This window comes from Polistes fuscatus, unplaced genomic scaffold, assembly GCF_010416935.1.
Source record: "Polistes fuscatus isolate 324 unplaced genomic scaffold, CU_Pfus_HIC Scaffold8, whole genome shotgun sequence".
Lineage (NCBI taxonomy): Eukaryota > Metazoa > Arthropoda > Insecta > Hymenoptera > Vespidae > Polistes > Polistes fuscatus.
The window spans coordinates 2,151,207-2,165,154 of record NW_025113162.1 but is presented as its reverse complement, the minus strand read 5'-3'; the positions used below and the strand labels follow the sequence as shown (position 1 = coordinate 2,165,154).

The following is a 13,948-nucleotide window of genomic DNA, read 5'->3' as shown; positions in this document are numbered from 1 at the left end:
AGAGTAGCCAACTTCACGGATCTTACGTTGGAAAATTCATTTTTAATTCTTTTTTCTTCCTTTTTTTCATAACAATAAGGAAGAGTTTAAAAAAAAAAAATAATATACATCAAAAAAAAAAAGATAATGGTAATAATAAGCAATTTAATATAACATATTGTTAATTGCAAATAATACAATAGAATTCCAATGTAACATAATGAACATAGATAATATTTATTTCTTTATCTCCCTCTTTTTGATAATCATTATTTTCAATTCTAGATTTTAAGTTTTTCTTTTCCTGAACAATGCATTTTTTCTTCTCTTTTCTTCTTTAATAATTCTGTTCTTTTTATCAAAACCAACGTATTACGTATTAACATTGCGGACATTATTTAGTAAAAAGGAAATACCCGACTGCAATTATTATACTTGTAGAGTCAACTTCTATTTATATCTAGATGTTTGCTATAGCGAGCATGTAAAAAGAAAAAAAATTGTTTTATTAATATGCTCGGCAAGAAAAATTAACGTGAAACATGTTTATTGCGCGTGTATATTATTTTATATTATATTTATAATCAATTTGAATATTTTCTGCTGATTTTGTTTCGTTTTCTCTCTTGTTATTTAAGCAATAACAAATTATAACGTCTTTGCAGAAAACTCGGTTAAATTAATTCCAGAACAAAAAATATAATAATAATAATAATAATAATAAAAATTGTTATACGATCCTTCCATGCGAACGGATATAAAAAAATATTATTAGTATACTGGCACATGAAACTGCATCTATAAATTACTGATAGCTGCAGGTTTTAATCTAATCGTAAAAATTATTTAAAAGTACAAATCCATTGTGCCAAATGACAAAGATTATTTTTTCTATCATATAATATCTAACAATCTTAAATTACGAGAATACGAATTTAAAGCTTGCAATTTTATTTTTACAAAATGTCTCATTTTATAGGAATCATTAATTTGCATATGTAAATGGATAGATTTATATATTCATATGTGTTTGTATATATATATATTTATGTATGCTTCGTGTTCTTCTCACAATAGAAGTTTTACGCAGGTAAATATTGCTCGAAATATTTTAATCCTTTTTTTGTTCATGTTCATATCATTCCACGCTTCCTGCTTCTCTACTTCGATTTTTAACTAAATTTTTCGTTAAAGCGTGTGTATTTGTTTCTCTAATCAGTCGATAATTTGTTCGTTTTTTCTTTTTTTTTCTCTCTTTTACCCCTCCTTTTTATCTTCTTATTTTTCTTTTATATATATATACAAATGCAAATATTATAGGTAAGGCAAATAAATCTTATTTATCGTAAAGTTTGTTTCATATATATATATCTATACATAATAAAAAAATTCATTTATATTTTTAAATTGAGGAATGTTCATGCAACCGCTCGTGCCTCCGGTAGAAAACTTTCCCAATATTTGATCAGTTGGTTTTGATGTTGTAACATCGCTTCAAGATATTCGATTAATTGTTTCTTAAAGTCTTCCACTCTGACTAATTCGAAACGTTCAACCTCTTTTTTTATCATCTTTGAAATATTATCAAATTCTTCTTGACTTCTCTCCACTTTCGCCTCCCATTCAACAACTTCGGTAGCAGCTTGACTCGTTTTATCGGTTCTACCGGATTGTTCCAATCTAGCCTTTTGTTCCCTTTTTTTGTTCAACATCATTTGAGCATGCTGCCAATTTTGGAATACTTTAACACGTTCGTGAAAAACATCCTGTGTGAATAAGAATGTTAATATTAATTATTACATTTTATATTTTGTTTTTTCTTTTAATTATTCAACTCTTCCCGTATATCTTTGCGTTTTTTTTTTTATTAAATCCATATGCATTGACCAACCTTAATAGCACCCATAAGTGCGACATAATCTCTTAACATTTCTCCAAATTGATAAAGATCGCTATTGCTTTGCGCTCTTCTGATTACTTCTACTTTTTCTAAGGTTTCAGCTAATTGTGCTAATGCTCTACCAAGAGAAGCTCCTGGCTCCCCATGACCAAGAACCGCAACTGCTCTTGCTGTTGCTCCTGTGCAATTGGCAAGTTCCCTTCTTTGATTAGTTAAAGTATCAACAGCAGAGTGTAAAGCACGTAGTTGAGTATCAAGAGATTCAATTTGTGAAGTTTTTTCTTCAAACCACTATTGAAAATAAAATATACTAAGTGAATATGTTATATTAAAAATAATCTTTTTCTATGTTATGGTAATATGATTCTCACCGTATCACTTTCATCCATTTTATATGTTATCTTGTTAACAGTTTCTCCAACTTTATTAAAGAGTCTCATTACTCCAGCACCGCTCAAAGCAGATGTATTAGTTGCTTTAGGTAATTCCATATCTAAGCCAAATTTCATTTATAAATTTATGAAGTCATTAAGAAATTCTTAATATATATATATGTATTAAAATTAATGTAAAATTATACCAGCTTCCAAAAATTCTCTAAAATCAGGATCTACGCTCAGAACTGGGTGTGCCGCAGTTCTATTTACATATCTTTCGAGAGCAGCTCTACGGCGTTCAATGAACTCCGTAGAACTGGAGTTTTGTTCTTGGTTCTTGTCACCAGACATTTTTATTTTTGTTGTACCTAATAATATAATTAATATTTAAACGAATATAATCTAATTCAAAAGAAGTATTGGCATGAAGATAAAATAAAAATACCAATAACGCTTTTCTCGGGCGCAGGTGGAATAATTCTACCATTTCTAAGATATTTATCGGTTAATTTATCATGAAGACCAAGAAAATCGCTGAATCTTCTAGTGACGCTAAAATTGCGCTTTCTAAATATTGGCATGTTAGTTCTAGTTTCGACTTTATAGGCCATGTAAGCACCCATGCCATCGCCTATCTTTTGAGGCGAAGTAACTGTGATTTTAAGAAAAACATCAGTCGAATCGCTTGGTACCTATAAAAGAAAAGAAAAGAAAAGAAAAAAAAGTATTAAATAAATCTGTGACTAAAATTAAATTAAAATTTCATATACACCTCTTCGAATGATTGAGATTTGATAACATTTGTCGACAATGTATCCATGTTGTCATTAATAGGAACGTCATGCAGATCTCCAATATCACTGCTCATCGGACCTAATGGTGGACTTAATGGACCTGGTGGTGGACTTGATACAGAAGAAAATGAATTTTCTTCCAACGCATCTCGTAAGGTCAATTTGGGTAACTCTGTTTGTAGTGTTGATATGCCGTTGTAAGGGGACGAATCTTCCAATTGACTTTGATCCTAAAAAGGAACATATGAAGACGGTATCAAACAGAACTAATCTTATATTTTTTCTCGATTAAATTTTATCAATATGCATATATGTATTTACAAATAAAGATAAGCCAAAAAATTTTACAACAGTTAACTATTAAATACATTTTCTAAAATCTTAGAAATAATGAAACATTAAATCTTTAAAATACAAATTACTAAATATAATTAATTACTGACATTTATTTAATAAACCTATTAATAAGAATATAAAGTGAAATAATATATTTGTTAATTTAAAATTTGAATCGATTGAATAATATACAAACAATTTCAATGACATTAGAAATGAGATTAGAAAATTTATAATCTTAGTAAAAATTGCGGATAAATTTAAAATTAAAAGTCTATAGAATTTGAAAATACCTGTATTGCAGAGGCAAAAACATCGTCGTCATCATCCTCCAAATCGTCGCTTTTAGTTTCATTAGTATCAAATAAAGGCGGAGTGTCTTTAATATCAGCCATCTTAGCGGTTCTGTCAATCTATGATGTCAAGTTGTTATAGGGATCGGCCCCCACTGAACAATTACTACCGACGTCAAATAAACTAGATTCTACAAAGCGTTATCAACTTTACAGAAAGCTGCATTTCTAGATAAACGCGCGCGTATCACTATCTCTATATAATATATATATATATATATATATATATATATATGCATGTATTATGTATCTTTTATCGAAAGAATATGTCCAAAATTCGATACAACAAATATTAATTATATTATCTTTCAATAACAAAAAAATATTCAATTAATAATTAAATCCAAGAAAATTGAAATTAAATATACGATAATAATTAAAATCGATTAGAGAGAGATCGATCGATTTATTTATTATTTAAATTTATTTAAAAGTATAATAAAACTTATATACGTTGCTGTTTACGCAAGTTAATGGCGGAAAATTTAAAACAGTTGAAGTTAAGCACAATGTATCAATTTTCTTTTAACTTTCAATGTTTATATATTTTATATATATTCATTTTGTATAGATTGTAATATATTATTATATAAATGAAAATATAGTAAAGTATACAAGTGTTGCTTTATTTTGTTAATGATGAATGTAAATAATGTTTAGAATTTTTTGATGCTTTTATTCTTACAAAAAACATGATACTGGATAGAATATAATTACTTGGTTTAATATTCATATTTATAAATTAGTTAAAAATGCTGCAAATGTCTAGATTAGAAGTTAATGTTAGAAGACTTTTGGGACGTTGTGAATTAATGGCTAAAGATAATTCACAGAAGGATTGGAAACTTGAAAAGGTTATATTATATTAATTTTCATATTACTAACCTATCTATTATTTTGTTTTTAATGAAAATTATTCTCAGTATATTTGTAAATATTTATTCGAACGTATTATATAAACATGTATTTTTTTTGTTGCAGTACATACTTTCTCTAGATGAAATGATAAAAAAGCTGCAAACCTTACCCGAGTAATTTCATTCGATACTACAGATTCATATCAAAAAATAATTCATTTTTAAAGATATTGTTAAATAAAAGATAATTTTCTTTTAGCAAGCCTTCGAAAGATGTTTTAACGACGTACATTAAGAGACTTGATTTTTTAAAAGGCATCGTTAACACAGCCAAATTAAATAATCCTGATGAAAGAGTAGCTGCGGTACAAATGTTATCTAAAGCATCCAATGCGAATGATACTCTTGGTCCAAATATAGCAACACAGATACATCAAAAAACTACAGCAAGATACAATCAAGAGTTACGTGCAGAATTATTTCATACCGAGAAGGGTAACAAAAACTATATTATAAGCATGTCTCATATAAAAATAATAAGTTTAAAAAAACACAACATAATAAAGCGAATATATGCATATTAAATTTAAGGATCCTTAGACGATGGAATTCGACATAGATATCCTAGCACTAGTATGCAGGATGAAGATTTAGATGCGCTAATGAAATTCAATCGCAACATTCAAGAAAAGATCGCTGAAAATATGCTCTCTATGACAAGCAGCATGAAAGAGCATGCTTTGGCAGCAAGTGCTATAATCAAAAAAGATATTGGAACTTTGGAAAAGTCTGATAAATTAACTAATCTTAATACTGGAAAATTAAAAACGGAATCTTTGAAGTTGGAGGAACATACCAAATCTAATTGGAGATGTTGGGTTTGGTTAATGATCGCATTTGTACTTGTAGTATTTTTTAGTAAGTACAATATTTATTTTTGCTATAACTTTTTAATGAAGCATTTAAGAGCCCATATTTATGTAATATTGTTTTCTTATTTTTACTTACAAAATATGATGGCAAAATTTTACAGAAAAAACTAAGACACCCTGTATATCAAAAATATTAATATTTTTTAATTACAATACTCATTGAATTACTTTCCTGTAATAATAATATTTCATAATGTATACATTTTTATTTTATAGATATGGTACTATTCATGAAGATATCAAAAAAGAAAGTTTAAATGCGTAATAATAAGAATAATAATAATAGTGATAATAATAGTGATAATAATAATAATAATGATAATGATGATAATAATAATAATAATAATTTTATAAAGGAAATGTATGTATGTGTTATGTATGTAAAATGTGTGCATAGATAGTGCATCAATGTGGAATTGATGTGAATATAGCTGTATGTGTCATTTAGTGGATTATGATGGTAAGAGTGCTTTCTTCATGATGAATATGTCTGTGGAAACACCTGTTCCACCCAAAACTAGCTGGAAACCTGGTAAATACCTATTTAAAAACATCTTTCCTAAAATTTTATATATTTAATGATAATTTATAAAATGAATATATCAAATTATTATGATGTACTACAATTAAATTAGGTATCTAGAAATATACATATATGTTTCTGTATTTCATTGTAAATTGTTTTGTTACTAGGAAATATTCATTAGAAATTTCATTCTTTTATATAGATATTAATTTTAAAAAATAATAGAAATAATTAATAAATAAAATTTTTCATATAATCGAATGCAAAATCATAGAAATACCAATAAATATTTTACGAATAAAATGTCACATTTCGTATTTCACCTTTATCCAAATATAGTGGGTTATTAGTTAACAAACATAATCTGGTTATGAACTAGTTATCAATTAATACAGTTCTACAAATCTTAGACACAGTGGTGCTTCTTTTTGTGTTTGTTCCGTGAAATATTTGTTGTCTGATTTGTTCACAGTCTGAACAGTTTGTTAACAGATCTCTCACCTGCTGTATAATATTATAGTAAAATATTACAATAAAGGATTTTCTTTTAAGGTAGGGTTAAAGTAGTCAGAGCATTGTACAAATATACCGCACAACAAGTAAGCCAATTAATTTTCTATACTATGATATTAAAAGTTATTTTTTTATATCATTAATTATTAGATAAATGATGTTTACTTCTCATAGGCGGATGAATTATCCTTCGATGAAGGGGACATACTTTATGTTTATGAAAAAGATGTAGACAATAATTGGTGGAAAGCTAAATGTGGAAGCCGTGAAGGCCTCATACCTGCTAATTATGGTTAGAATTATATTTAATGATAATGCTATTATAATACTTATAAATCATTTGTTTTATTTTTTATTTTCATTTTTAGTCGAAGAACAAATGCAAGAGATTTTACAGCCATTACACGAAGCTGCCAGACGGGGAAACATATCATTTTTAAAAGAATATCTGAAACAAGGAGTATCAGGAACTGGTTTAGATGCTGCAGGAAATACCCCTTTGTATTGGGCTGCTTCTACAGGTCACATCGATTGTGTTAAAGAATTACTATCTTTACCGAATTCCGCGATCAATGCTCAAGTATATTCAATCTTCAGATCATATTAAATTGTTTAATTACAGCAGTTTATCAAAGTGATTTTTACAATTAATTTCAGAATAAAATGGGAGAAACACCGTTACATATCTCAGCGAGTCATGGGCATTTAGACATTGTAAGTTTATTACTTAAAAATGGTGCAAATCCATTTATTAAAAATAATGATAATCTCACTGCCAAAGATTTGTCTTCGGACATAGCGATTAAAAATGCAATACAATTAAATCAATTGCAACCTGATATAAAATGTGGATATACGGATGACGATTATAACGATGGAAGCGATTCAGAATAATTTTGTATTTAAAATTTATAAAGGTTTATAGAAATTTAAACAAAAAATTTAATTAAAATTTTAAATAACGGTTATTTAAATAACAGTACAAGTATCATACAACATTTTCCTATTTTTTCTCTTACATATTGCAAACGTTAAACAGTTTGTTGTATATAACTGTATAAGTATAATAATAATTTATTTTAAAGTAAAATGTTTAAATGAAAAAATAATTTGCAATTTTTATTATAACTTTACAGTTTTTTTACTAAACCATCTATTAAAATCTAATCTCAATAATAATTGAGCTAGATGTTCTCCACTTGGTTGCGAACGGACTCGATTTAGTGTTTTTGTCAACCAGTCCATTAAACAATCGAGCGTATCAGAAAGTGTTTTTAATTCTTCTTTCTCTGTAACGAGCAAATTAGCAACTTCCCATGTGGATGCTTGTAGAATGAAATCATCGCAGAGTCTTAATAAAAGGCGTATTAATTTATTTACCTGATAAAAAAAGAATTTTTACTAGATTCATTTGAAGAACAGTACAATTTATTATAACAAAATATTATTAATGATAATAATAGATTAGAATATGAAAAGTCTGTTGTAGCCAAACCTACTGGATTCTTCCTCTCTTTAATATTGCCTATTAAAAATGTTTGCGACATGACATTAGCCAAAAAAATAGAATGCGCCTTTTGCACGTCTTCAAAATTTTTCGTATTTTTCACATTGCCTTCCATTATGGCATATTGACTTTCTATTACATCCACTTGCAAATAATACTGTAAGTTGTCGAGAATGAAAATCAAGTTATTTCGTAATTGAATCACGCCGATGTCGCTACAATTATAAAAATGATTTTATATAATAAATTATTAAATATATATATAATGTATAACAGATAAGTAATTCAATTGTACATACATATTTTTAAATTGCATATGTTCGCTCCATAGATTCCATAAATCTATTTGCGTTTTTTTCACCCTTAATAAAAATCGAAATAACGAATTATAATCGTTCAATGCATTTGGGCTAAATAATAAATGTAACGGCCAAACAATTTTATATTTTAAAATTATCAAGCCCCAACCACGTTTTTCTATAAAAAAGAAAATATTCTAACATTATAAATATTCGAATTCTTTTCAACATCAGAAAAAAGATTTTGTAATTAGTTATAAAACAGTTATACCAATAGGATCTTCGAGCTCTTTTTCCGAAAAATCATTACATCCGATCAAATCGTCGTCACTATTGGTCTTAATTTCCGGTATTGGTACAGTGAAATTAAAACTATCCATAGTACTTTCATCGCTTAGGTGCATTTTTCTTATTGCAATTTGAAAAGCAAGATTAATATCTCTGGATGTATGATTTGTTGGTGGTTTGTTTAGCATATGTGCAGTCAGCCTAATAAATTCTCTAAACAAGTCGCCACGACCCATTAAATAAAAATCTTTCATTGATTTTAGCTGTTGCAAAAGTTGAGCTTCTTCTACAGCAACTTGCCATAAAAGTTCTGTTACGCATTGTTTTAATTCGTCGATGGTCCTTTCAAATTCAATGATATTAAAAATTGGTTTGGACTGAAGATTTTGTAGTTTTCTAAAATATTCGTATTCTTTCTCACCCCATATCGAATTATCAGCTTTGGTGACTACACTGAAATCTGGTAAAGGAATCTCCTAATTTTAGTAATTATAGAAACAAATTATTCCACACAGTTCTTGATAATCGAACAATCATTTTATTTACCTTTCTTCTGCCTAGGATCGTTGCCAAACATTATAATAGTTTGTCCTATAGTTAAAATTTTGGCTGCCAACGATGGTCCGATATGAGAAGGAAGCATATCTATCTGAATATCATAATCCCACATGTCCAAGCTATTTTTTTTATGATTACTTTCTCCATAACCATTGGTATTATTTTTTTTATCAGTTGATGATGAACTGTTCTGGCTGTTAGATACTTTTTGAATGAAAAATTCATGATACACATCTTCGAGATGCCCGTATAAAAGCCAGCTTGTCAACTGTTTATAAAAAATTACATGTAGACAATGTATCATCCTAAAAACATAAGAACAAAAGATATAAAACATAAAAAAATTCTAACAGAATCTTGATACTTACTTTTCTAAAGCTACTTCGACTTCGGGTATACCAGTGTGCATATGCTGATGCAGACATTGTATTAATTTACAACCATGTAGCTTTTGTGTATTTACCTACAATTATTATAACAAATACATATGAAGTTTTGAAGTTGAGATTATAGTATTTTATTAATCAAAGTATAAAATAAATAAAACGATTACTTCACGTATGATGGAGTTTAAGACAGAAAACAAGCATACGTGCTTTTGTACTTGACAAAGTATGTACGATACAGGTGTATAGCTGTTAGTTAAAACGGTATTTTCTAATTCTATAACGTCTTGGTGAAAAGGTTCTAAAGCTTGATTCATTCCATCACAAAGAGCTCGTTGATAAAGTCCTTCGATATCTTGTGATTCTGTGTATGTAAAAAGAATATTTAAATTTATAATTTCGTTTGGTCGGAAAAATCTTAGACACCCTGTATTTTTCTTTAATACTTATTACATTCAAAATACAAGTAATTATCATATAAATAAATACCAGTTTCATTGGTTTCGCATAAGTTTGTATGCACGTTGATGAACTTTCTAATCGTGTTGCATTGTTTGACAATGTCAATTATTTTTGTTACTAAGGCACGTTCTCCAGGATGGAAATATTTATCTAAATCTACAGACTGAAATGAAAAAGTAAGAATAATTAATATTAATGAATTTGGTTTTATAAATCAATGAAATGTGGTATTTGTAAGTAATTTAAACTTTTTAAATTTTAATTCTAATTAATTCTCACGTCAATCTCGAGTATTCCCATTAAACTGGTCGAACAACCCCATAGGGACACTAAAATTTCATGTAACATTTTTTAATCGAACTGTTTCCTTCAAAATAATATTTTTTATCACAGGCATTTAACAAAACTTTAAATATAATATTAGTTTCGTAAAAAAACTTATGCGAAAATAACTATACATCGTATATTTTCTTCTTTAACACAACATTCTTAAACATCGGATATGGTTTGTTTTGTTATGACAACGATCCTAGTAGTTACATGCTGAACTATTTTAACCTTTCATATTAATAAGCTTATTTATATGAAATGATTCAAATATAATGAAAATATTCAATTATTAATCGTTATATTTTTAATGTTATTGTAATTTTGTCTATATTTTATTTCATTTAAAAAAAAAATGTGTAAAAAAAGATTGTAAAAAGCTAATAGTTCGATTAATTTTTTATCTTTTAGTTTTGCTTTCCACCAGAGCCATCTAGCGTAAGTTTTTAGAAGTATATTGTCAGAAGAAAAAATGGCTCCTTTTATGAATTGTAAATTTTGGTACATGCATATTTTCCTAATATTTTTAATTTATCTTATCAGTTTACTACATAATAATCACTTTTACAATAATCAAATAAAACTGTTTATAATTAAGGATTTAGTATGATTGAATTAAGTGTATAGTTATTTGATAAAGTTCAAATTTATAAGGGGAAGTATCTTTGCGAAAAATACTAATATAGAAATGTTCAGTAATCATATTGTATTCCTATAATTATTTTTTATAAGTAACTCATACTAATAATTTATTTTTATTATAAAAATTAAAGGAAAAAGAATTAATTGCATTAATCGTTTTAAAGAATAATTAATATAAAACTATTATTATTTATATTAAAAATATACGATACTATGAATCTCAAGAATTTGAAACGCTTCCTTTGCAATTTATGATGACTAAATAGGAAGGAATATTGGATAATTTTTTATTATAGTATAAAGAAGTATATTAATTAAATAATTCAATTAATATTGGTCGTAATTGTATTCTTTGAATACTCATTAATATTTCAAAATTATATATTATAAATAAATTAAAACTGTGTTGCATTTTTGGGAAGGATTAAATGATATTAGAAAAAAAGCCATTGTTATATATAGAATAATACTCTTTATTGTTTTTGATAGTGTTGTCGTCGCTGCTGTTGTTTTTGTTGTTGTTCACATATCGTACGTTTTTGCTTTGCCCTTTTTCCTTATCTTATTTATCGCTTGCTTTAATTCACCCTTATCATCATCATCATCAGCATCATCATCATCATCATTATCATTATCATCATCATCATCATCATCATTCGCCATTAGGAATTTGGTAGAACAATGTGTGTAACAAGTTTTTTTAATACTTAACTCGAAAAACATAATAAATGAAAGGGTATGAATTGAGGCAACGCGCATCGGTCGCTCGAAAAGTCCGCGTACATTTTTTTTTCCTCGGAAATAGAAGTAAAGTAATTGCGACATGTGGTTATTCGTTCATAATTTTATCTTTTTAATCTATCATCGTAATTAGAAGAGAACCTTCTAAATACTCGAGTTTATTAATTAAACGTTTAATTCTTTTGAAAGAACAAATAACGCGTTTCCTTTCCATTTTGTGTTCTTTCTTAATTTTATTTTTTTCCTTTTTTTTTTTTTCGAATATTGATGCAATTTTTGTTTTTAATTATAATCGAGCGATCGACGTTTGCCTCGGAAGAAGATACCACGCACCCTTTACAAATTTGTTCGTTCTCTTAGATATATCTATGAATTAAAAAGCGAGCGAACGAGCGCGCGCGAGGAACGCCATGATTCTTCTCGGATACGGAGTGGAAACGCAAGTTATGTATAGAAGAAATAAGTACTTATTAGATGATGTGCGAAAGGGGGAAGATTGCAATGTTCTTTTGCCAAATTTCATATTTTATATTTACGTTCGAGAGAGAGAAAGAGAGAGATAAAGGGAAAAAGGAGAGAGAGAAGGAAAGAAAAAGATATAGAGATAAGAAATTGAGAGCGAAAAAAAGAACGATTTTGTCATTTTTCCTTCGATCGCGTGATTACCGCGTGAAGAGCAAAAAAAAGAGGAAAAAAAAGAAAGACAAATTGGAGCGCCATTTTTCAAACTCACGTTTCTTTATGATTTTATTTTCTTTCTTTTCGTTTCTTCCATCTCTTTTTCTTCTCCTCGAATTTTCGCGCACCCTATTCTATCATTATACCCTCTCCTTATTTTCTTTTTATTTTTCTATCATCTTTTTTTTTTTCGTATAGATTTTCTTATATAATATTTCGGAATAAGTATGCCAGAAAAGTATGTTTTTATGAATGAAAAATACGATCGTCTCGCGTGTTCATCGCAATTTTTATCCGATTCTTTTCCTTCTCCTCCTCTTTCCTCTCTTATTCTCTCTCTCTCTCTCTCTCCCTTTCTTTCTTTCTATCTTCTCTTTCTCTTTTTCTTCCCTCCTTCCAAATATCTTATTCCATACTCCGTTAAAACGAACGTCATCGTGGCAATTCATCACCTATATGTGTATGTGTGTAAGTGTCTCTGCGTGTACGCGTGTATATGTGTGTGTATCTTTTTTTTTTTACCTTTTTTTATGCTTTAATTAATTAACTCTGTCTTTCTCCACATAACCGTCGTCCCTTGTTTTTTTTTTTCTTTTTATTCTTCACGCTACTATTTACAATGTACAACACGTTTCTTCTCTATCGAATCTCTTATTTTTTTTTCTCCCTATCGTAGATTCGCGGCTATAACAGGACTCGCGCGTATTAAAACTATCATTCACGCTGACGTCGAGCGAACGATGATTTTTCATGTATGTGGGTAAGTATATCATGTGAGTGTGTGTATTATGTATGGATATATATGTATGTATGCATGCATGTATATGTATATGTACGTTCCATGTGTATGTACCATGTATGTATATATCTGAGTATGTACCATTTGAGTGTGTATACATAAATATGAGTATGTGTAAATGTATTAGGTATGTGTGAATGCATGTATGTATGTATGTATATTATTGTATTTAGTTGACGAAGGAGACATGAGGATCGGTCTTTGTAATAAGTTTGTGATCGTATGGGAGTGAGGGGGTTGGTGGGGTGGCTTGACTCGACTCGACTCGACGCCGTCAGCACCTCGGTGTTTGAAATCCAGATAAAAATGGCTAACTAATTATCGGTTAGGTATCGTAATAGGAACTTAATCGTACATTTCTTGGCGCCATACCCAATATACATATGTGCATCATCGTCTATACATTATTTATATTATACATAGATATTATTATACTCGTGTCGACTTTTTTTCTAAATGCAATCGCGACGGAGATCAACGATTCGTTATCCGCGTTTATATTACCGTTCATCGACACCAACACTTAGACTCCTTGGACGGATCGTCGCGTTTGTCGATCGACGAATTTTTATCTTTTTTTTATTTTTTTTTTCTTTCAACTTCGCTCCGATTTCTTTCTCTCTCTCTCTCTCCCTCTCTTTTTTTTTCTTTCTCTTTTACTTCTACTGGTTCTTTTTCCTCCTCCTCTGCATTT

The 13,948-nt window shown here is 28.5% G+C and overlaps 4 protein-coding genes across 6 annotated transcripts; 2 read left to right on the top strand and 2 right to left on the bottom strand.

Moving 5' to 3' along the window:
• Positions 1 to 326: 326 nt before the first annotated feature.
• Positions 327 to 3,937, bottom strand: LOC122525036 (sorting nexin-2). Its single transcript, XM_043647577.1, has 7 exons — positions 3,680 to 3,937; positions 3,029 to 3,280; positions 2,702 to 2,948; positions 2,460 to 2,624; positions 2,251 to 2,372; positions 1,871 to 2,170; positions 327 to 1,745 (listed from the first exon to the last, which is right to left on the bottom strand). Exons 1-7 carry the CDS (start codon positions 3,779 to 3,781, stop codon positions 1,398 to 1,400), a joined length of 1,536 nt encoding a protein of 511 aa, XP_043503512.1. The 5' UTR covers positions 3,782 to 3,937; the 3' UTR covers positions 327 to 1,397.
• A 430-nt stretch (positions 3,938 to 4,367) lies between these two features.
• Positions 4,368 to 5,785, top strand: LOC122525035 (vesicle transport protein USE1). Its single transcript, XM_043647576.1, has 5 exons — positions 4,368 to 4,593; positions 4,721 to 4,770; positions 4,856 to 5,091; positions 5,188 to 5,514; positions 5,745 to 5,785. The coding sequence occupies exons 1-5, from the start codon at positions 4,492 to 4,494 to the stop codon at positions 5,783 to 5,785; spliced, it is 756 nt and encodes a 251-aa protein (XP_043503511.1). The 5' UTR covers positions 4,368 to 4,491.
• A 56-nt stretch (positions 5,786 to 5,841) lies between these two features.
• On the top strand, positions 5,842 to 7,828 carry LOC122525034 (osteoclast-stimulating factor 1-like). Of its 2 annotated transcripts, XM_043647575.1 has the most exons (6): positions 5,842 to 6,060; positions 6,607 to 6,653; positions 6,742 to 6,859; positions 6,936 to 7,147; positions 7,225 to 7,281; positions 7,704 to 7,828. In XM_043647575.1, the coding sequence occupies exons 1-6, from the start codon at positions 5,964 to 5,966 to the stop codon at positions 7,713 to 7,715; spliced, it is 543 nt and encodes a 180-aa protein (XP_043503510.1). In that variant the 5' UTR covers positions 5,842 to 5,963; the 3' UTR covers positions 7,716 to 7,828. The 2 variants fall into 2 exon arrangements, with proteins under 2 accessions (XP_043503510.1, XP_043503509.1); XM_043647574.1 differs by lacking the exon at positions 7,704 to 7,828 and having other exon boundaries at positions 7,225 to 7,653.
• LOC122525032 (gamma-tubulin complex component 4) lies at positions 7,554 to 10,711 on the bottom strand. 2 transcript variants are annotated; one of them, XM_043647573.1, is made up of 9 exons: positions 10,347 to 10,711; positions 10,095 to 10,230; positions 9,812 to 9,969; positions 9,588 to 9,682; positions 9,208 to 9,524; positions 8,645 to 9,121; positions 8,374 to 8,551; positions 8,067 to 8,289; positions 7,554 to 7,947 (listed from the first exon to the last, which is right to left on the bottom strand). In XM_043647573.1, the coding sequence occupies exons 1-9, from the start codon at positions 10,413 to 10,415 to the stop codon at positions 7,690 to 7,692; spliced, it is 1,911 nt and encodes a 636-aa protein (XP_043503508.1). In that variant the 5' UTR covers positions 10,416 to 10,711; the 3' UTR covers positions 7,554 to 7,689. The 2 variants fall into 2 exon arrangements, with proteins under 2 accessions (XP_043503508.1, XP_043503507.1); XM_043647572.1 differs by having other exon boundaries at positions 9,773 to 9,969; positions 10,347 to 10,710.
• Positions 10,712 to 13,948: the final 3,237 nt, after the last annotated feature.

Excerpts from the sequence above, each read along its gene's own strand:
- LOC122525035 (XM_043647576.1), top strand. The coding sequence starts at position 4,492 with ATGCTGCAAATGTCTAGATTAGAAGTTAATGTTAGAAGACTTTTGGGA. Across the intron at positions 4,771-4,855 it reads AAGCTGCAAACCTTACCCGA|CAAGCCTTCGAAAGATGTTT; the intron begins GTAATTTCATTC and ends ATTTTCTTTTAG. Across the intron at positions 5,092-5,187 it reads ATTATTTCATACCGAGAAGG|GATCCTTAGACGATGGAATT; the intron begins GTAACAAAAACT and ends ATTAAATTTAAG.
- LOC122525036 (XM_043647577.1), bottom strand. The coding sequence starts at position 3,781 with ATGGCTGATATTAAAGACACTCCGCCTTTATTTGATACTAATGAAACT. Across the intron at positions 2,373-2,459 it reads TAGAGAATTTTTGGAAGCTG|ATATGGAATTACCTAAAGCA; the intron begins GTATAATTTTAC and ends AATTTGGCTTAG. Across the intron at positions 1,746-1,870 it reads CACTTATGGGTGCTATTAAG|GATGTTTTTCACGAACGTGT; the intron begins GTTGGTCAATGC and ends TTATTCACACAG.
- LOC122525032 (XM_043647572.1), bottom strand. The coding sequence starts at position 10,415 with ATGTTACATGAAATTTTAGTGTCCCTATGGGGTTGTTCGACCAGTTTA. Across the intron at positions 10,231-10,346 it reads TGGGAATACTCGAGATTGAC|TCTGTAGATTTAGATAAATA; the intron begins GTGAGAATTAAT and ends TTTTCATTTCAG. Across the intron at positions 9,970-10,094 it reads ATGCGAAACCAATGAAACTG|AATCACAAGATATCGAAGGA; the intron begins GTATTTATTTAT and ends TTACATACACAG.
- LOC122525034 (XM_043647574.1), top strand. The coding sequence starts at position 5,964 with ATGTGTCATTTAGTGGATTATGATGGTAAGAGTGCTTTCTTCATGATG. Across the intron at positions 6,061-6,606 it reads CAAAACTAGCTGGAAACCTG|GTAGGGTTAAAGTAGTCAGA; the intron begins GTAAATACCTAT and ends TTTTCTTTTAAG. Across the intron at positions 7,148-7,224 it reads ATTCCGCGATCAATGCTCAA|AATAAAATGGGAGAAACACC; the intron begins GTATATTCAATC and ends AATTAATTTCAG.